Here is a 21,075-nt window from a genome sequence, read left to right as displayed (position 1 = left end):
CTTATCAGCATAGATTGCATGTCCAATATATCTAGTTGATAATTCCTCAATGTCTCTGCCAAAGGAAATGTACTGTCCTCTGCCAAAATAAATGGACAGTCATCCTTTTGTTTCCATCCACACCCAATATTGAAAACAAATCTGTCCCACAATCTCCCATTGTTTGTGGCCATTGGCATTTGCATGAGAAGTCAACTGGTGGGGTTGAACGTTCAGTTGTCTGTGTTTACTTGTGTTCAGATGGACAGACTGTGGAGGCGTGACGTGCCCCTCTCTGAGCGGCTAGGAGAGGACTCCCCCATGGGTGTGGCCCCCGGCCCCTCTCCCACCATGGCCCCCCCAGGCCCTAACATCTCCTGGCTGCCTGAGGCCCCCCTTCTAACCTCCGACCAGCCCATCTTCCTCATGACCCCTGCGGCCCAGGCCGTGTCTGGCTTCTTCGTCTGGACAGCCCTGCTCTTCACCTGCCACCAGGTCAGAACACAACACTGGCACTGTGACGCTCACTTTTACCAGAGGATTTTATAATGAGCAAAGTACACTCACAATGTATTCAGTATAGTACTGTAATGTATTCTTCATTTTCATTGTACATTTATTACAATGTTAGGCCTATATGTTATGTTTTTATGTCTGCAACCCTGTTAATTGTGTTGCCGTTCTTGTAAACCCAAAAAAATGTTTTCATCTCAATGACACTTTTCCTGGTTAAATAATATATGGTTCCCATGAAGGACATAAACCTTCAACTCTGTGATTGCGAACACTATGCACCATTCCAACCCACTGAGCTGATAGGAAGCCCACAGAGCATGATAGTGGAGTGATAGTGGCTAGACACGTACCCCTCTGTGCTGTGTGCTTGCTGCTGACTAGCTCTAGAGTCTAGACAGACTAGGGGTTGTTCTGATATAAGGAAGAAATAACATTGAATCGTCGTTGGGATGAGTGGTTGTTGCTTTGGGAATGCTGTTTTTACAAACACCATTGATGTCTGTTTTGGCATGTCACGTTGCCTGGAATCCTGGCTCTACTTGTTGTGGTTGTGCATGCATGCGTGCGTGCATGCGCGTGTTATGCAACGAGAGGGTACAGCTGAAGTGATGCTCGAACAACAGATGCATCTGCCCAGTCAGAGAGCACAGGTTACCTAGCAACAGCATGCATCTCTTGTTTGTTTTGTTTTCCGGAGTACTCACCTGATGAACGCTACCACCTGTCTTACACATGAGAGGGCGTGAGGGCTGTTGTTCAGATTGAGGAAAAGGGGCGCTGAACATTGATCGTCCTTGTGATACCTGTTCTCACAGCCATGTCCTCCTCATCACCATTCTGTCAATTATTAACTGGTTGAGATACAGGAGGAATGCTGCTCATGTCCACAACAATGTAAATCGATTCCTCTCTTTCTTTTCTCAAATTCTCTCTTTTCTTCTCTCTCCCGCTCTCTCCCTCTCTCCCCCCCCCCCCCCCCCCCCACCCTGCATCCCCGTCTCTCAGATCTACATGCACCTGCGCTACTACAGCTCTCCCAACGAGCAGAGGCATATTGTGCGGATCCTCTTCATCGTCCCCATCTACGCCTTTGACTCCTGGCTCAGCCTCCTCTTCTTCACCAACGACCAGTACTACGTCTACTTCGACACAGTCAGAGACTGCTACGAGGGTAAGGCCTCACAGAGACTACAGTGGAATACAGTAGAACAGAATACAATACAACAGAATACAATAGAACTTCACAGTCCACCCTGATGCGGAAATTCACCCTTCGCCTCACCGCACTAGTAACAAAACCACCTCATAGACTACAGGATGTGCACTATCATGATGAATGAGAAATACACGGTTGTAATTGGAATGGATTTGCGATGCTGTGGCCTTGGACTGGCTGTGGCCTGCTCTGTCAACAAGTGGATGAGATAAACGGATGTTTGGGAGTGTGTTTTGGTGTTGTTTTAGGGCCAGTGTGGGCAGTATGGTGCAGGCCCATAGACAGATGGCTGCCTACTGGGCTCCTCGCTCTGCCTCTGCTGTCTTGTTGTTGTTCCCAGCCCTGCTGAGATTTCTGGAAAGGGAAAACCTGTTGCGTAGCAACCACGTTCACTGCAAACTGCAGCCTAATGAGGATGCCTCAACCAAACTTGCTGGCAGATAAACTAATAGTCTAACTTCGCATTCAGCCGCGCTCCCACCTACTGTATCACCATAGCAACAGCCGCTCCAGAGAGTCCCGCAGGAAGTGTAAATGAGCTCTGGGTGATAAATACTCGGGTCATCCTCCTAACAGAAGCATGCACACACACAAGCAGAAGCAGATTTTTTTTTATCTGGCACCTAGGTTATTTAATTTTCTCTGTAAAGATCTTCAAATTAACTTTGAAAACAAAAAATTATGATTAAGTACTTTGACATCTCTGAAAGTGTACAATCTTCGACTGCTAGGGAGAGATGGTTAGAGTGGTATCTGATGGTGTCTGTGTGTAGTGTCTAGTCTGCTCCGACTATGGTCTGGTGTCTGATATGGGGTCACCCTGGTTCTGTTTGTTCACAAGAAAACAGAACTGTGCTGCTGAGATTCCATACATCACCTACACACGCGCACACACACACACACACACACACACACACACACACACACACACACACACACACACACACACACACTGAGAGAGACATAGTGTGAGAGAGAGAATGATGGTGTTAGTAGAAAAGAGAGTGAGACCCAAAGCAAACTATATGCCTGTTTCATTGATTTCAAAAAAGCCTTTCATTCAATATTGCACAAGGGTCTGCTATACAGACTGTTGGAAAATGGTGTTGAAGGAAAAACCTATGACATCATAAAGTCAATGTACACTAACAACAAATGTGCTGTTGAAATTGGCAAGAAACACACAAACTTCTTTTCCCAATCCTGGGGGTTAGACAGGGATGTAGCTTGACTCCAACCCTCTTCAACATATACATCAATGACATCAAAGATACTAGAATCATCTGCAGCACCTGGCATCCCCCGTGGTAGACACAGAAGTCAAATGACGATCTGGTGCTGCTGTCTCCAACCAAAGACGGGCACAGCACCATGATCTTCTGCACAAATTCTCCCAGACCTGGGCCCTGACAGTGAATCTAACCAAGACAAAAATCACGATCTTCCAAAAAAGACCCAGCCTCCAACACCACAAATATAAATTATTTTTTAGATACAATTGCCCTAGAACACACACAAAACTATACTTACCATCAGCACCACAGGTAACTTCAACACTGTGAACGACCTGAGAGAAAAGGCAAGAAGGGCTTTTTACGCAAAAGGAACAAGACATTACAATTCAAATCTGGTTCAAATTATTGGACTCCATTATAGAACCCATTGTTGTGAGGTCTGGGGTCCACTTGCCAACCAAGACTTTACAAAATGGGAAAAGCACCAAATAGAGACTGCAAGGAGAGTTCTGCAAATCCATTCTCCATATCAAACGGAAAACACCAAATAACGCATGCAGAGCAGAATTAGGACGATACCCTCTAATTATAACAATTCAAAAGAGAGCATTTAAATGTTATAATCACCTAAAAGAAAGTGACCCTGACACGCTCCACAACAAAGCCCTTACCTACAGAGAGACTCTAAGGAGATGCCACCAGACAGAAACCCCATTAGACTAAACCAAATTATAAGAAAACAAAAAGAAAATTACCTGACATATTGGAAAGAATTAACCAAAAACCAGAGCAAATTGGAATGCTATTTGGCCCTAAACAGGGAATACACAGTGGCAGAATAGCTGAGTACTGTAACTGATTCAAAACGAAGGAAATCCTTGAGACTCAAGTGAGCACAGTCTTGCCATCGAGAGAGGCCACCACAGGCAGACCTGGCTCCCAAGACAAGACAGACTGTGCACCCACTGCACACAAAATGAGGTGGAAGCAGAGCTGCACATTTTAACTACCTACCTGCCAACTGTACAAAGACATCAGAGAGACAGACTTCCCACAGATTACAAACACCCAAAAACATGTTGAAGTCAAGACTAATGACAAACAAACGGCCATATCTGCTGGGTGAAGTACAACAATGTGCAGCTTTGCGAGCTGATGTGACAGTAAAAGGACATCCAATGGAACACTACCCCACTGTACAAACTGTAAATAAGTATCTGCACTATTTGCACCATGCGGATCTCTGTACATAATGTTTTCACAGTTCTCATTTATCTGTAATCATATTTTTAAATGGAAATGTCCACACTTTTCTATTTTAAGTTATCTCTATCTACTTGTATACCATACATACGTATACACATCTCTGTTGAATCATTTCTTTATTGTAGTCATACATTAGTCTTTTTTGCTTGTTTTTTTATCTTCACGCTTGCTTTGGCAATGTAAACGTATGTTTCCCATGCCTATAAAGCCCTCTAAATTGAATTGAAAATGTTATTGAGTGAGAGAGAGAGAGAGATGACAGGTGAGCTGATGCCAGTGGTGCAGCTGAGATTTGGTTGACACATGGTGGCTACAGCTCACAGCAGAGTCTGTTCCCCTGGGCACACAGGCTAAATATAGAGACACACACACATACATACACCCTCTCATACTGTACACACACACATCCATGCACTATACCACAAACCAGCACACAATCTTACCAGTCCAACACACACTCTCACAAAAGGTCACCCTCACTTGCTTGTCCAGTTCACTCTTTCTCTCACTTCCAATTCACATTTAACACACACTCTCACCCTGGCCTGCCTCTTCAGCTCACACACTGACTGAGCAGGTGAGGAGGTGGTGACAGACTGTGCCCCTAGGGGCCAGTAGAGAGCACAATGAGAATGGATCTGGGTTGGCTCTCTCCTTGCTTCTGTAACGGTTACACATTGTAATATGAGGAGAGATAAGGTCATAAACAGGCCACGGGATACAGTCAGGTGGTCTTTCATTGAGTTGGTCAGAGGTGAGAATGGAGAGTGTGTTTCCTTGTGTGTGTGCGCGTGTGTGTGCGCGTGTGTGTGTGTGTGCGCGTGTGTGTGTGCGTGTGCGTGTGTGTGTGTGCGCGTGCGTGCGTGTGTGTGTGTGTGTGTGTGTGTGAGCGTGTGCGTGTGTGTGTGTGTGTGTGTGTGTGCGTGTGTGTGTGTGTGAGTGTGAGTGTGTGTGCGTGTGTGTGTGTCCATCCATTAGAATAGATTTCCGCTCTGAGCCTGCAGGTCAGTGGGAGACAGTAATCCCTCCTGGTTGTATAAAGCTGACACAGAGCCCATCAGTCACAGTGCAGTGGCATACACACATAGCCTAGACCAGAGGAGACACACACACACACACACACACACACACACACACACACACACATACACACACACACACACACACACAGAACAGCAGACATTGCAAAGTCACTGCCACCTGCTGTGTGACTCTCCTAGAGACTTGACATTTCCCACTCCTCCCCCGGGAACAGGGATCTTCTCTCCTTGTTCAGGAGCTGCTGCTTCACTTCTCCACCACTGTCTACAGTGTATGGACCAGGGAGGCCGCTGGAGGTAGAAATTGGAGGACTGGTTCATTGTAACGAAAGGAATGAGGAAAGGTGTCAAACACGTGTTTGATACCATTCCTCATTCCGTTTCATGTATTACAATGAGTCCGTCCTCCAATTTCTACCTCCACCGGCCTTCCCTGATGTGGATGTGTCTTTACTGGTGGTGCTGTGGGCCAATGTGGGTGTTATACAGATCAGTGTTAATGTGCAGGGTGTGTTCGGTCTGGTGATCTTATCTGCTCTGTTTGAACTCCTGAAAACATGTCTGTTGTGAACAGGAAGTGGGATGAGGCTCCCCTATGGGTGCCACTCTTCTCTGGACAGGAAGTCAACCAGTTCCCAGTAGTTATCAGTGGATGGTCTAGTGGGACCATTGTCTTTCCATTTCCTGTCATACTGTCATCTCCTCTCCTGGGAGGTTACAAAGGGACAGGGATTCAGGTCTTTTCCATGGCCATAGCGGCAGAGCAGAAAGCATGGCGCTGGATGTATTGGTGTTTGGATTATTTGATTGGTTCAACAATTGTCATGGAAGTATGTTCATTAAATGTGGTTTCGGTTTTTTATCTATTTTTTACACACACACACACACACACACACACTACATTTACATGGGAGTCCAGCTCTCATCAGATGAGTGTTTTTCCTCCACAGCGTTTGTCATCTATAACTTCCTCAGCCTGTGCTATGAGTACCTTGGAGGAGAGAGTGCTATCATGGCTGAGATCAGAGGAAAGCCCATCGAGTAAGTCTCCTCCACTATGCTTTGTGTGCATGCGTGCGTGCGTGTGCATGTGTTCTCCCAGTAATGCTATCTCTCTCTCTCCCTCTCTCTCTCTTTCTCTCCCTATGTCAGTGTGTATGTCTTGGTTGGTCTTGTGTCTAACATGTACAGTATCTGCTTGCGTCCCCAGGTCCAGTTGTATATATGGGACATGCTGTCTGTGGGGGAAGTCCTACTCCATCGGGTTCCTGCGTTTCTGCAAGCAGGCCACGCTGCAGTTCTGTGTGGTCAAACCTCTCATGGCCATAGTCACTGTCATCCTGCAGGCCTTTGGCAAATATCGTGACGGAGACTTCAAGTATGCCACATAACTCCATCCTATCTGTTCCTAGCCCAAGTCCTATTATTTGTGTGTGTGTCAGCTAAAATGTCCTGTTTTGTGTTTTCTATTAACAATGATGTGTGTCATAAATGCATGTGTCTGTGTGTCCCTCAGTGTGGCCGGCGGGTACCTGTATGTGTCCATTGTGTACAACATCTCCGTCAGCCTGTCCCTCTACGCTCTCTTCCTGTTCTACTTCTCCACGAGGGACCTGCTGAGGCCCTACGGCCCCATGCTGAAGTTCTTCATGGTCAAGTCTGTCATCTTCCTCTCTTTCTGGCAGGGTGAGAGACACACACACACACACACACACACACACACACACAGTTATAGAAGTATTTGACACACACACACACACACACACATAACTATCACACAAACATTACCCTCTAACTTTCACACTCCCATATATAGTCAGTTACCAGATTAAATCCAAATCTAGTGGCACTGAAGGTCATTCTATTCTGAGTGAGGTAATTCACAGTGTGACACCTGGGAACACACCAGTGACATTAATGAGATGTGCATAGACTGTATTTAATTGGCCCCCGTGTGACGTGTGACTGTTTTCCATCAGGCATGTTGCTGGCCATCCTAGAGAAGTGTGGGGCCATCCCCAAGATCAGCTCCCCTGAGGTGACGGTGGGAGAAGGCACGGTCGCCGCGGGTTACCAGAACTTCATCATCTGCATTGAGATGTTCTTTGCCTCTGTGGGCTTGCGGCATGCCTTCACCTACAAGGTCTACATGGACAAGAGCTCCAGGCTGGACTCTCAGGGTGAGGAGAGGGGACGGGGAGGGCGGGCAGGGACTCAAGGAAATGCAGAATAGAGATGGGGGAATGTGTAAAGTCACAGTTTAGACCAGTGGTTATTAAATGGTGGGTCAGAAGACGATGCCATTGGGCCATTGCATAAGACTGGGTTGTGGCTGAAGAGTTAGAAGGTGTATTTTAGCCAATAGGGTTGTTGGCTCAGTGGTATTTCAGCCAATAGGGTTGTTGCCTCAGTGGTATTTTAAAGGATCCCTGCATAGATTTGCAGAACTCGGCTTACTCTATGATGTCACTAGTCTTTTCACTGACTCACTTTCTTTCTTTATTTCTTTCTCTTCTTTCTCTCGTCCCTCAATTTGTCCTCATCCCTTCATTATCCTTCTTTACCCGCTTCATTGAGCTTTTTTATTCCCCCCATTTCTTCCAAATGATCCCCCCCCCCCACCCCCGCTTCCATCTTTTCATCATCTCCTCCCCCTCATCTTTTTGTTGGACTCCTCTCCACATTTCTCTTTAATTTTCCGTATTCTTTGGTCATTTTTCCTTGTTATTCGTTATCCCTTCTGCCTTCTTCCCTACTCTCTCACTCTCTCTCTCTCTCCATTCGTCCCTATGCTGCGTTATAAAGGCCCTGTTCCTACGTATGGAGAGTTCGGTAGGTCTACAACTGGTTGTTTCCACTCCTCAAACCCGCTTCCATCCTATGTTTACATGTTTACAGTCCTATGTTCTGTGTTGCTGTCCTTTCATTAGTGTATTGTTTTTTGTGGTATACTTCTTATTTTTTATTCTTATATTTTTATTAATTTCCCCTGCTTTGGTCAAATAGCTCAAAAAGTCCCTGACCAAAAATGATATACATTTGCACGCCACAACTAGAGAGGATCAGTAACTATGGAAGAAAGAATGACCATGATTAGACCATAGGTGGCGCTATAATAACCAAATGTAAATAATTAACTTCAGAATGCTGGCATTTCCACTCCGTTGGATGAATTGAAATTCATGAAACTTGGTACATATGTGTCTTTCCTCATGGGGAACATATTTGCCTCAATAACCCATAAGGTCCGCCATGATGGATTTTTCTGCAGGTGCAACATTTAGCCAAACCTATAAAAATGTACTTAGAATCTATATCTCAAGATCTCTCTGTCATCGTTATCGAAAAACGCACCCAATCGCCGACCACACGACTCCAAAAACGATACGGCAAATCTAAATGTTGAAATAGCAGTAATACCACGTTCATTGATAAAATTACATAAAGGATGGAAAGGGGGGATGACAGTTTTAGAAGGGGGATGATGAAGTGCGCTGGACTGTGGAATGGTCTAGCATAGGCGCACAGCACATCGCCATAATAGCGATTTTTTTGTTATGCTTGTTGTAAAGAAAAGTTCTGTGATGCATTGAAATTACATTAAACTAAGATAATAAGATGGTTATCATAATTTTTCAAATCTTTATTAATAAATAATTACAGAAAAAATAAATGACATTTTCCGAGATCTGTTGTGGTATTTAAAAATGACGGTTAGCGGTGAACTCTATGAACATGGGATGACGATGTTGTGACAATTTCCATTGACCAATCAACGGTCTGCAGCGTCACACGTCACACACAGCCTAGCACGGATAGTACCTTTCGCTCCTAGTCAGGAAGGGTAGCTAAAACCGCTACGGGTACTCTAGCCCGGTACGGCTCGGTTGGCAGTGGAGAAAGCAAAACAAACCGGGCTCACACAGTACGGTACGGTACGGTACAGTAGTGGAAAAGCACCATTATAGGCCCGTGGTCCTAGGGTACTTCATAATATCATTGCTTAGTATATCATGAGTTCAACTTGGCCCATATTAGGTGAACGGTCTACCCCCCTGTCTGTAAGTCTACCCCCTATCTGTCAATCTACAACCTGTCTGTAGATTTACCCTGTGTCTGTCAATCTCACCCCATTTATGTTTATGGGGGCATATCTGTAGGAACACACCCCATTGCCGCTTGCGGTTATATTTTTCATTTATATTTCCTTATTTATGTTTTTCACCTGGACTCAACTTGTTATCCATCTGTGGATGAAGTTTTATTTTAAAATGTTATTTATTTTATGCTTATCTGTAGGACTCTCCAGCGGTGCATTTCACTTCACTTTGTGTTTTTGGCTGATCTAATTCTCAAGCACCTTAACTCTCATTTTAATCTTCGTTACGCCCCCTTCCCCCAGGTCGCAGTGCTCCGATGAAGAGCATCTCCAGCAGCCTGAAGGAGACCATGAACCCTGGGGACATGGTCCAGGATGCCATCCATAACTTCTCCCCAGCCTACCAGCAGTACACCCAGCAGTCCACCCTGGAGCAGGGATCCGCCCCGCCCGTGTCCCGCACACACAGCACTGTCAGCACCAGAGGAGACACGGAGAAGACCCTGCTGCTCAGCTCTGATGACGAGTTCTAACCCACTTACACACACACACACACACACACACACACACACACACTCCCCCAAACCTTGCCAAACCTTGCCCTCTTTACTGGCCGTGGGGTAGAGTCCGAGTACCCCTCTGTACGAATGTGTACACAATCTCATTGGGGATGGTACAATGGTATTATAGCATGTGTTGATAGAGGGAGAACTTGTCTGTGGGTAGGCACCTCAATACAGTACCATTTAAAGTACAGTAGCCTAGTCCATATTTTCTGTACTACACACACAGAGACACACACACACACACACACACACTTATTTTACAAAGGAACTCTTGACTCATACATACTTGGGTTTAAGCGGGAACATGCTTGTCCAGTGTGGTTGAAACCATTGTCTAAAAAGATTCAGTGGTCATAGGAATTTGGGGGGGATTTTCTGAGACCAAATTATACTTGACTTTTGAGACATACAGTATGTTTGGTTTTGATAAAAGTGTGATTTTATGATGGAAATGGATCTGCTAATATCCCCTCAATTAGATATTCTACACCAAATGTATGAAGTAATTTTAGAATACTCTACTCTGCCTCTGTGTGGTCATTTAATATCTCTGGTTTGAACGTTTTTCAGTTGGAGGCCCGGTCTTTCTCATAGATATCCATGGTGACAGTGTTTACAGTTGGTTTTAAAGGGACAGTGTGAGTGAGTGGAGAAGGGAAGGGCAGCTGTGTGAAGTATGATGTTGTTGTTGTCATTGATTCAATGGGGGCAGATTAGAGATTGGGGGGGGGGGGGGAGGCGGATGAGTGATGGGTGATGATCAGATTATAGATGAAGACAAATCTGCTCCAGTGTGTAGTGGGTGGGCAGGGTGAGTGTGAGCATCGCAGCAGTCTGGATTATACTGGTGTAATTGGGGCATTATTCTTATGGTGAGGATTAGGACAGGCTCTAGTCCATGTTCACTCAGCCACTCTCGACCTCAGGCCACTAATGTACTTTAACAGGATCTGGGTAGAATGTCTTAGTCGTTCTATATCTACAGTTCTATCTATGACTATACAGTAGTCACTGGGCAGAGAGGAGTATAGGTTACAGCTATGCTAGGTATATAAGATAAGGAGTACATTGATGTTTTCAACGTATACATGTCCAGTTAGAGTATAACTGGAGAAATGTAACTAGATGCCAGAAAACCCCCTGAGAAGACATGCTTTTTGTAACCAAGTGTGGTTAAGTTGCTGTTTTGTCTGTTCATTTAGTCAATCGTTATTGCACACAGGGAATGTGATATTGCATTTTCCATAGTTGAGGTTTGAGGTCATTGTGAGTCATACTGAATGGCTGCCATTATACGGTGAAGTAGGATTGAGTCACAGTTTGATGATCAATCCTACCACCAGAGGGCAACATTGACTGTGATATTTGATATGGTCTCTACCACACACACACACACACCCTCTTATCTATGAAATGCAGACAGGTCATTATCCAACATTGTACACATTAGGAGAGAGGTATGCTTTGTCTTAGTTTATCCCCCCAGCTTCTCTCCACCAGTCATTGCTGTGTGGGATAGTTATGCTGCATTCAAGTGCTCCTATATCTCAGAATTTATAATCAATATCTTACGCTCAATCTTGGTGGGATACTTGAGTTTGAATGCTCAATCTTGGTGGGATACTTGAGTTTGAATGCACAATGTGTGCCAGGAAGGCACATGCCTGCATCTGTCTCGTGGTTGGATGTCTTTCATTGAAGTATGATCAGAATGTCTGCTTTATATTTATATTGTTGAGGCCAGTAGGTCAAGTCTCATAGAACTACAGTAGGAATTGAGAGTACCAGAGAGTTGGTGCTTGATACTATATGGTACTTCAACTTGTTCCGTCACATTTTATTGACTTGGATTCTGTCCCAACATTTCAGTTATCAGGACAGCACAGCACAAGAGACCATTTAATTCTCCACTTCCTCTTTTCTTCTGTTCCTCTTCTTCTAGCATGTATTTTATTATTGAGATGTACTCATATTATTGCTGAACACTGAGGATGTTGTAAATAATGTTTTAAATGATACTGGGGGAACATTAGTCAAGAAATTGCTAGAATAATGATGCTGGAGTAAACAAAGAAAGGCTTAGTTTTGTATCGTCTCTCCATAACAGTCTTTACTTTGATGGCTGTTTTTCGTTCTGGTTCTTTGTACTTTGTCATAAAGCTGCTCATTATGCTTCTATTTTTCATCCAAATGATATTCAAACAAATAAATAAGTGAAGAGAAAATAAAGATATTTAGTTTTGTCTGTAACATTGTCTCCTTGTTATTTTTTTATTTCAACGTAATAGCATATTGGTTTTTTTAAGACTTGGTTGTAATGTATCTTTGGAACGTATACATGTAGGTCAGATTGATGAATGTGGATAGCTTGGAAATTCCTTACATGAGATTTTTTTTAGATCTGCTCCTCTTTTGAAACTGATATTACAAGTTTACACATTGCTTATTTTTACCTCTCCTCTCTGCAGTTCTTGTTCCTTAAATAAAACTCTCCCCTACTGGTTTTTACACACACAGTTCTCCTTTCTGCTTCCCCCTCAGTCAGTCAGTATGAAACCCACCAGTGAGCAAACACTAACCTGAACAATGTGATCTGCATGATCAGTTATGACATCATATCCTGTCTTTCCATTTCTAAAAGCTGTTATTATTTACCTCCACCACAACTGAGAACTCAGTTCATATCTACTATGGTTAGGAATGCGTACTGAATAACTTATATATTTCACATTGTTAAAATGATCACAATCACATCATTTTATGTACAATATATACAACATTTAATTCAATTATTAATATATAAAATAGACAATGTACTTAATTTTCACCATAGAAAAAATACATGTAATAAATACAAAGACCATTTTCGTTTTGCAGTATTACAAAACATCCAGCACAATTTGACATAAATCTGAGACATTAGACTTTAGATATTACTGAGGATAAATGCTATGCAACATTGATATTGATATAGCTAGTTATATCTTACGGGGATATTTATCAACACAATATAATGTGTCATATTGACAGTTCTAAATCATATTGCTATTACTATCCAATGGTCTAAGCCCCATTGAACCCCAGTCTATTGGAGTTAACATGGGTTTATTGAAAAATCATGGATGTTAACAAGGCTTTCAAGTGAATTAAGCACCACCTCAATTCTTTCCTCTTACAGTTCTCTTCTTTTACCTCCTAAACCATTCTTCCATCACCTCTCCCCTATCCGACCTCCATGTCCAAATTCTCTCCCTCTTTCTTTTCTTCCTTCACAGTTCTTTTCTTTCCCTCCTTACAGAGCTAGCCTCTCGTGCCATTTCAGAACCAAACTTAATAATTTGATCATAAATAACAATAACACATAATCATCATCACCTTGGTACTTGATAGAAAAATAATATCCCTACAACAAGCCACTATGAAATTAGTAGAAATATGGCGTACACGCATACCAAAATCATCTTTACAGCAAAATGACCATCGGCTTTTAGCATATCTAAACAGCTCATCGTTACGACAGTTAACATTACAAAAATAATCGCCACACTCAGTACAATAATTAGACGTGAGAATTTCCCCAAACTAGTCATACGCAGGTATTTGAAACATACATTACATCACAGCACTCGTTAGCTTTTTGTAATATCTATCTTTAAATACAAATAAAATAGAATACCTCTGATAAATGTTGCTCAACATTTTTGTCTCTTGTACAAACATTACAAAATAACAGATAAAGGAATGTATCAATAGAATTTGCATTGACATAGCATTCTACGAGATGCGGGTTTTTCGACTCACCTTCCAGCAATGACCAACATCTGCAGTTGAGAGTCTAGGTACAACTGAAGCCTTGCTCTTTTACATAGCAAATGTGCACTGTGGTACAGTTGGAAAATACCCAGGTAGCCACTACAGACTGCAACACAGTAAAGCACAATAGTATCGACACAAAGGAGTACAGTGGGACAAGACTCCAGACCAAACAGATGTGATTTGTGAGATGGCATAAAACACAAGACTAACATTGGAAGAAGCTGCAAAAGTGTCCGGTCAACCCTGGCATTTTGTAGTGGGCAAGATGCCATGCTAGAGAGCAGAGCGCTGGCTCGGCCTTTGAGGAGCAGTATAAGAGAGAGCACCAGCAGCAGGACTGGCTTTGTCAAGGGATGGTGTGTGTGTGTGTCTGAGTCCCTGTTTTTCTTGTCTGTCATGCTTCAGTCGGATTTGTCAATGGTTACTGTTTTACAGTCTGTGTGAGTGTGTATGCCTGTGTGTAGGCCAGGTTTGTATGAGTATTTGTCACTGACCATGAAAACCTCACTATTCTCAGTGTGTGTATGTATGTGCTGCGCGTGCACGTGTGTGTGTGTGTGTGTGTGTGTGTCAAGTCATACACGCAGCAGAGTTTTGTAAGTGCCTATTAGTATGTATTCCTCCAATTCTCCTGCGCTCCCTGCGTGTGTATGTGTGTGTATATATCATGTAAGTGCAGTGTTTGTCTCAGCTTGTGTGTGTATGAGTGTGTGCATGAGTCTCTCCCCAGCCCTGGTAGTTCCTCCTAGGACCCTCCCTGCTCTCTCTGGACGTGGGCCTGTGGAGGGGTCTTCACTATGGTAATCACAGAGGCTGTGTTGAGTCGAGGGGCTGTGGCCAGGAGGTTGCCCCCTCCAGATTCCAGCCCACGGGCAAACCTCTGCAGGGCGGCCAGACGAGCCCCCAGTCCCTCAAGCTCTCTCCTCATCCCGGCATTCTCCACTCCCAGCCGCTCCACCTCTCTCTGGAGCTCCTTCTTCTGCTGCTCCAAGGCCTCACGCTGGGACACACGCTTCACTCTGCAACTGGCCGCATAGCCGCGGTTCTTCAGGGTGCGGCGGCGCTGCTTGAGTTTTTGGACCTCCTCGCGAGACAGGCCGCGCAGGTGCAGGTTGAGTTCCCGCACAGACAGGGACATGAGCTCACTGTCTGACAGCACAGGAACATTCTCACCACACTCCCTCTTCACCTGGGAGAAGAGAGGTGAAGGGTGGAGGTGGGGATAGAGGGGGTTAAGGAGGAGAAAGTGGAAGAGAGAAAGAAGGGGAGAGATTTAGGTTAGCACAATCTTTCTCGTTTAACAACTCTCATTCTTTTGATAAGAAATCTATTGACAAAACACATACCTTCAGGGCTTTGCTGGATCTTTCTGACGTCATGGTCTGGCTCTGTCCTCCTGACCTCTTCCGACACAAGTAAACACAGATTTAGACGTTCTAGTAGATAAGGGGAGAAGGAAAGAGAGGATATAATATCAGCTTCAATCTAAGAAAATGTCAAGTAGCCCAAGTTTTCCTTCTGCTGCGCTTACAAAAATCTTGCATATCAGCTTCCCAGGTCCACGAGAGAGAAAACATTTATCACACTTCTAAAAGTGGTCTTTCATATATGTAAATAATAAATTACATTTTAGAAAAATATGTCATAAATAAATACGTAGCCAAGAATGGAAGTAAATTAGGTTTTGAAAGCTGATGATTTTCTCCCCTGAATGGAATTGTGAAAGGAAGTTATCATTTGGTGCCCATCCCACATTGCACAAGGCAGGTGTTCCCCTCGCGAGGTAACCACTTCTCCCTATTACAGTTAATACAGAACTGACCTTTCCAAATGGTCAGATGAAATGAACGTTGTCTTTGTCATACGGTCTTGTAGGATAAACAATGTCTCAGTTGTTTTATTTTATTTTTTCTTCGTGTGTAGGTAGGGTTGTCATAATCACACAAAATGTGTCATGTCCTCCCACGAGGTGCCGATTTCTAGGGGATAGCCTATGTCTTTGTACGTGTCTTGTTTTATTTGAAGGCTGTGGGTGGCACTTGCTTATTTGTGGCCTATTTGTCTTTGACCTTACACAGCGTGCTTCCCGAAATGTGTGGGAAGCCTCCCAGAGAGACCGTACATGCAACAACTGGTGTCCAACCACGAGGCGGTGTTGTAAACCGATGTGACCATTTCAAGACAAGTCATAGTGATTCAGCAATAAACTACCTGACGACGGGCTCTCCTCCCTCAACATCCATAATCAACTACTTGACTGTGCTCAACGCAGTATTATCATAATAATTATGTGTCTACAAACACACGACATGACTGTTTCAGTCAGTACACGAATAATGGATTTTAGGGTGTCGACAATAACTGTTACCTTACATAAACTTGCTGGGATCAGAGACTCTGATAATAATATATAACACAACAAACTAATCAGTCGTGTGATCAAATACGAAACGAAAAGGTTTCTGCCCTCTAAGTCAACATTTAATGCTCAACAACAATCCACCCATGTCCTTATACGGAAGGGGACTGGCGGCGCTAGGTGTAGCATGCTAGCTCGCAGCGGCGATAGTAAACAGACAGCCATCATCACAACTGCGCAGGTCGCAGCCATCCATTTTAGCAGTGCTTTAAATAGAACCTTTTAATTCTTAGAAATAGATTACCCAACACAAATGTAAAAAAATAAATAACTGATGCTTGAGAACTGTCGTTTATACACATAAAACAACAATAAATATAACTACCACAGGGTTCCTATCGTTGTCGCCAAATTGAAGCGATTTTTTGACAGGGGCGAGCTAGCTAGCTAAAAAAAACATGCTAACGTTAGCTAGTCAGCGACATGGACATTACGCCAGCGAGCTAACCCCCGAAAAAGCAAACAGCTGCTTTACTCACTTGTCCTTGGTTATGTCGTTGGTTGAATACCAGTGGCCAGTCCTTCAGTTGTCGACAGTCACAATAGTAAACGGTGTGTTTTTAACCCACTAGAAACGTCAAAATATCAGCTCAGTTCGAAGCGAGTCAAGCGACAAAATGTCAGTCCGCCTTTTCCCGGAATTACTCTGTTCGCTGGGGTTGGATTCTTTCATTCATAAAAAACACAGTAACAATGACGTCAACCCCCAAGAATGAGGGCGGAGCCTCCCGCCCCCACAGCGTACGAGCTGGAAGGATGTAAACAATAAGGAATTTCTGTTTCCTCAATCCCCCTATGATATTACTGCTCCTAGAAATGGACTATAGACTATAGAGGAACGGAAATTGGGTGCCTTTTCTTTTCTCATTGAAGGAGCTTGCTCTTCTGTCTCGAAAGAAAGCCAGGGATGGGGGGGAAAAACATACACACTGATTATGACTAATATTTTCACAGCTAATTAAATATTGCATTTCACGTCTCTTGCATATACACGTAGGAATGTTGCATCTAACTTTTTCCACATGAATGTTTAGATCAAAATTGTGGTAACAAAAATAACTCATTTTTGGCTGGCTGATGAAGATAAATAGCCGTATTACAGTGTTTTCTATTACAAGTCCATCTCTAGTTTTATGGTACGGTTACTTCAGGGCAAAACAAATACAACTGTTTTGTTGATTCCAGAAATCTGCTAGGAGACATCTTGTACGATAGGGGGCGCAGTTTATAATAGCCAAGCAGGCGAATGACCCTTATTCCCCATCATCCACCGCACACATGCAGCCTACCCAGTGACCTCGGATTGTCGCAGGGACCAATGCACGCCTTGTCGGCCCAACGATTCTTCAACCCGGGGAAAAACCAATAATACCACGGTAAAACCACTAAACACCGATTTACCCTTCCAGCGATTTAGATACCTTTAGGGATATTAATCAAACCAGCTGGTAAAGGGCGCAAGAACAGCTTGTTCCATGGCCGGAATCGAGGAGCTATCCCCCGCTGCGGGCCCCGTGGAGACCCGGTCCCTGGAAGACGAGATCGAAGGAGATGATGAGGACGACGACGAGGTAGTTATGGACATGACAATGTGTCTAATGCCCTAACCCTAACACTATATACTATAACCATCATCATTCACAATTACACGTTATTTCTAGTTGCATCAGATTGTCTTGCCAGCAATAGAAGGCCGGGCTAGTAAGCACTTGCTTACACACAGGGTATCCGCGGTGTCTTGAAAAGTATTAAAAGTTGATGAATCCATTTTGGGAAAATCAAGACCCTTAATAAGTATTAAAAAGTATTATCACGATTTTATGAGGTCTTGAATTTTGTAGGTATTTTTCTGAATTAGACTCTGTCCAAAGAGTTTGAGTCCTAAAAACGTTTAGTAAAAGTTCAAGGAACAGGAAAATGTGTTGTCTGATAGTGGTCTAGTCTGTTGCAAACTAAAACTGTTAAGTTAAAGGTGTCACTGATGTCAACGGTTACAGCTCGATGTGGCGGTGAGGTCTGGAAAAATGTTGACAAGGTCTTTAAAAAGTCTTAGAAAGGTATTGAAATTAACCTCAAGATTCCTGTATATACCCTGACACAGTTGCTAACCTCATCAGTAACTTAGTAGCTAGTACAGCCAGGTTTTTTTCCAAGTTGGTATCTAGCTACTGTATGCATGTCATTCCGGGAAATAGGCCTATTGTGAAATTGTTCCCTTGTGAAATTGTCAAGTGTTTGTTGTTCAGTTTACTTTATAGGACCCTCCTATTTTACGTCTAAGTTAAATTCTTCCCCCATGCTTACTTACCTCCATCCTACGCTGTACTCTCTGCCATGGCGTGATGTTTATGTCTGTTCTGTTGCACAAATGTATACTGTTTCGTTCACCCCCAGCTGGATGAGACTCTCATGGAGCGACTGTGGGGCCTCACTGAGATGTTCCCTGACAAAATTCGCTCTGCAGCTGAGGTGTCCGCATACTGCTCGGTCACTGTGGCCAAGAGTCTGTACAGGTGAGCATGTTGAAAAGTTGAACTGCACACTTCTGTGACTGTGATTTGCATCTCTATCTTCAGGCCAATCAAGTAGTTGGACAACTACTGAAAATGTATTATCAGATGCAGATCAATGTAGGTTTCAATGAATGAGTGATAAGTGATTATAGGTTGAATATGTTTGGCAGAATATGGACTCGATTCATGATCGACAATTGTTTTAAAAAGCCCCTCTGGAATTCAAGTACCACTCAGTATGTTATTTTGTCCTCCTTTCTGACTTCTCACGCCTGTGTGTGTTTGTCAGTTTCTCCCGCGCAGCACTCTGGGTGGGCACTACCTCCTTCATGATCTTGGTGCTTCCGGTGGTGTTTGAGACTGAGAGGCTACAGCTGGAGCAGCAGCAGCTACAGCAGCAGAGACAGGTAGGCCTACTGCACTGCCCACCCGATAGACCACAGACTAAACAAATAAAAATTTATTTGCATTAGGATCTTGTTCCTTGCTCAACAACAATCAACAAGTCGACACTAAGAAGAATAAAAAAGTGACAAATTTACTAGTGCAAATAATCACACTCTTATAACCCAGTAAGTAAGGGTTACTTTTAATGAAATCACTGTTTGATTCATCTGTGTGTGTTTGTAATCCATTTACTGATATGCCAGTGAACACTCTGCTCAGTTAGTTAACATGGTGTCCGCCTCTTCATACTGAAAAGCAACGAATGATTGAAATCAGAAGCACACCTCTCAGTATTTACAACGTTCTAAATGCACTAATTAATGTATTTATGATGCCCCTATAAGATTCTATTGGGACCAAACACTGGGATGTCAGGTGGGATGCCAGGAATGATGGCCCCAGCTCCAGGAAAAATGTGACGAAAATGTCGCTCTGTCAGCCAGCCGGCTGCAACTAGCGAGGGAGAGGGAGGGGAGAAGCCTCAGAAGGAGAGAGAGAGAGAGAGACAAATATGAGGGAGGAAAAGGAGAAGACAAAGCTGCATCCGGTCAGCACAAGTGCTCATTCCAACATCCAGGATTGGCATGTGGGGGGGGAGAGGATGATGATGTCACTTCCTGGGTGTTGCAATATGAACGTCCCTCTGGCCGTCTCTCCTACTTCAACGTCCTGCAGAGACTGACTTCTGAGCACTTTCCTGTTACTTCTTTTTTTTATATATAGCGATATAAATATGTGTCTGTTCCAGGGGGCCAGGTGAAGGTGGATAACTGAAAGGGGGATATTGAGTCTATAGTGGTCACCAAGTGTGTGTGTGTGTGGTCTTAAGAATGTCTTCATGTGGGTGTGTTAGTTACATTTGGCCTTGAAACTTACGTCCAGTTTTGGAGGTCATGGTAGACTTGACATTACGTGCATAGACCAGTCCCATTCACAGCTGGTCACTGAGATCACCTGTGTCTGCTGGCGTTCGTTGTCACCTCACCGTTAACACATGACTTACACTTGAGGGGCCAGGTAACGTGACCCTATTTATTGAGTTGATGACTTGGTTGATGTATCGACTTGGGTGTAACAAAGACCACAGCAGGCCAGGATACTCTCTAAAGGCTAAGCCATATAGGGTGTTAAAAACAGTTTATCCATTGTGCGTGGTCCATTTCCCATTCAGAAATGTTGCACAGGGATTCCCAATTCATCAGATTACTTCTGTCATATGTTGCTTGAGACTTTGTTTCATGTAGGCATTAAGCCATCACAAAAATGCCTGCAATAACTCTATTTTGGTAAGTTTCTATCAGCACTTTCCTTGCATTTAATTCTAATAAAATAAGTCAATGTGCCCATACAGTAATTTTAAGATGAGAATGTCAGTAACTTTTTTTCTGTTGTCGACTCTTTGGAATTAACGGTCTCTTACCTCTGCTCCCTGAGCAAATCTATGTCTGTGTTTTCGACATGACTGCAGGAATAAAAACATCCAGAAAATTGTGATTTTTGTCTTCTCCTTTCTCTCCAGTTAGTTTGGTGGGATTATATAGAATACAATATGACTATAATAAACAGTAGCAAAGAGTACTGGAATCTACAAGAAATCAAATGAATATCAAATATCTCATATTTGGAAAAATAATAATACTTTTTTTTAAAGTGTCAACGTCACGTGGTGTTCCGTACTGAGCGTTCTCGCGCATGTCATAATTTGATTGACTGAATTTGACGCTCGAGCGCGAGGTGAGAATTTCTGTCAGGATTCCCGCCGTCTGGAGTAGTAGTCGGTAACTCGCTTCAGGTAGAAAACTATTTTGATTTCAACTATATTTATTATTATCTAGATTGTATGTTCTTTGTACAATTAATAACCGTTAGGCATTTGCAGTGTAATCAAGTTGAGTCTTGACTAGTAAAAGTATCTAGCAAAGTAGTGAAAGAAGAGGTCGGCTGTTGTCAGTCAGTGTATGTC

The 21,075-nt window shown here is 43.4% G+C and overlaps 3 protein-coding genes across 3 annotated transcripts; 2 read left to right on the top strand and 1 right to left on the bottom strand.

The window, feature by feature from the left end:
- Positions 1–409: 409 nt before the first annotated feature.
- On the top strand, positions 410–10,541 carry tmem184ba (transmembrane protein 184ba). Its single transcript, XM_080542607.1, has 7 exons — positions 410–474; positions 1,501–1,666; positions 6,203–6,293; positions 6,463–6,630; positions 6,769–6,938; positions 7,232–7,432; positions 9,655–10,541. The coding sequence occupies exons 2-7, from the start codon at positions 1,507–1,509 to the stop codon at positions 9,882–9,884; spliced, it is 1,020 nt and encodes a 339-aa protein (XP_080398733.1). The 5' UTR covers positions 410–474; positions 1,501–1,506; the 3' UTR covers positions 9,885–10,541.
- Positions 10,542–12,783: 2,242 nt separating this feature from the next.
- Positions 12,784–16,773, bottom strand: maff (v-maf avian musculoaponeurotic fibrosarcoma oncogene homolog F). Its single transcript, XM_080542226.1, has 3 exons — positions 16,632–16,773; positions 15,080–15,169; positions 12,784–14,922 (listed from the first exon to the last, which is right to left on the bottom strand). The coding sequence occupies exons 2-3, from the start codon at positions 15,110–15,112 to the stop codon at positions 14,479–14,481; spliced, it is 477 nt and encodes a 158-aa protein (XP_080398352.1). The 5' UTR covers positions 15,113–15,169; positions 16,632–16,773; the 3' UTR covers positions 12,784–14,478.
- Positions 16,774–17,446: 673 nt separating this feature from the next.
- On the top strand, positions 17,447–20,592 carry tomm22 (translocase of outer mitochondrial membrane 22 homolog (yeast)). The gene is made up of 4 exons (XM_080542042.1): positions 17,447–17,723; positions 18,547–18,665; positions 18,955–19,072; positions 19,457–20,592. Exons 1-4 carry the CDS (start codon positions 17,628–17,630, stop codon positions 19,529–19,531), a joined length of 408 nt encoding a protein of 135 aa, XP_080398168.1. The 5' UTR covers positions 17,447–17,627; the 3' UTR covers positions 19,532–20,592.
- The last annotated feature ends 483 nt before the right edge of the window (positions 20,593–21,075 follow it).

Source organism: Nansenia antarctica (assembly GCF_963989245.1).
Source record: "Nansenia antarctica genome assembly, chromosome: 11".
Taxonomy (NCBI): Eukaryota; Metazoa; Chordata; class Actinopteri; order Argentiniformes; family Microstomatidae; genus Nansenia; species Nansenia antarctica.
Note: the sequence above shows the minus strand (reverse complement) of the source record. Positions and strands in the feature narration are given on the sequence as shown.

What these genes read in the sequence shown, in the direction of transcription:
- tmem184ba (XM_080542607.1), top strand. Translation starts at nt 1,507, where the DNA reads ATGCACCTGCGCTACTACAGCTCTCCCAACGAGCAGAGGCATATTGTG. An exon ending in AGTCAGAGACTGCTACGAGG is followed by an intron (nt 1,667 to 6,202) that starts GTAAGGCCTCAC and finishes TTTCCTCCACAG; the next exon opens with CGTTTGTCATCTATAACTTC. An exon ending in TATCGTGACGGAGACTTCAA is followed by an intron (nt 6,631 to 6,768) that starts GTATGCCACATA and finishes TGTGTCCCTCAG; the next exon opens with TGTGGCCGGCGGGTACCTGT.
- maff (XM_080542226.1), bottom strand. Translation starts at nt 15,112, where the DNA reads ATGACGTCAGAAAGATCCAGCAAAGCCCTGAAG. An exon ending in GATCCAGCAAAGCCCTGAAG is followed by an intron (nt 14,923 to 15,079) that starts GTATGTGTTTTG and finishes CTCTTCTCCCAG; the next exon opens with GTGAAGAGGGAGTGTGGTGA.
- tomm22 (XM_080542042.1), top strand. Translation starts at nt 17,628, where the DNA reads ATGGCCGGAATCGAGGAGCTATCCCCCGCTGCGGGCCCCGTGGAGACC. An exon ending in GTGGCCAAGAGTCTGTACAG is followed by an intron (nt 18,666 to 18,954) that starts GTGAGCATGTTG and finishes TGTGTTTGTCAG; the next exon opens with TTTCTCCCGCGCAGCACTCT. An exon ending in AGCTACAGCAGCAGAGACAG is followed by an intron (nt 19,073 to 19,456) that starts GTAGGCCTACTG and finishes TGCCCCTATAAG; the next exon opens with ATTCTATTGGGACCAAACAC.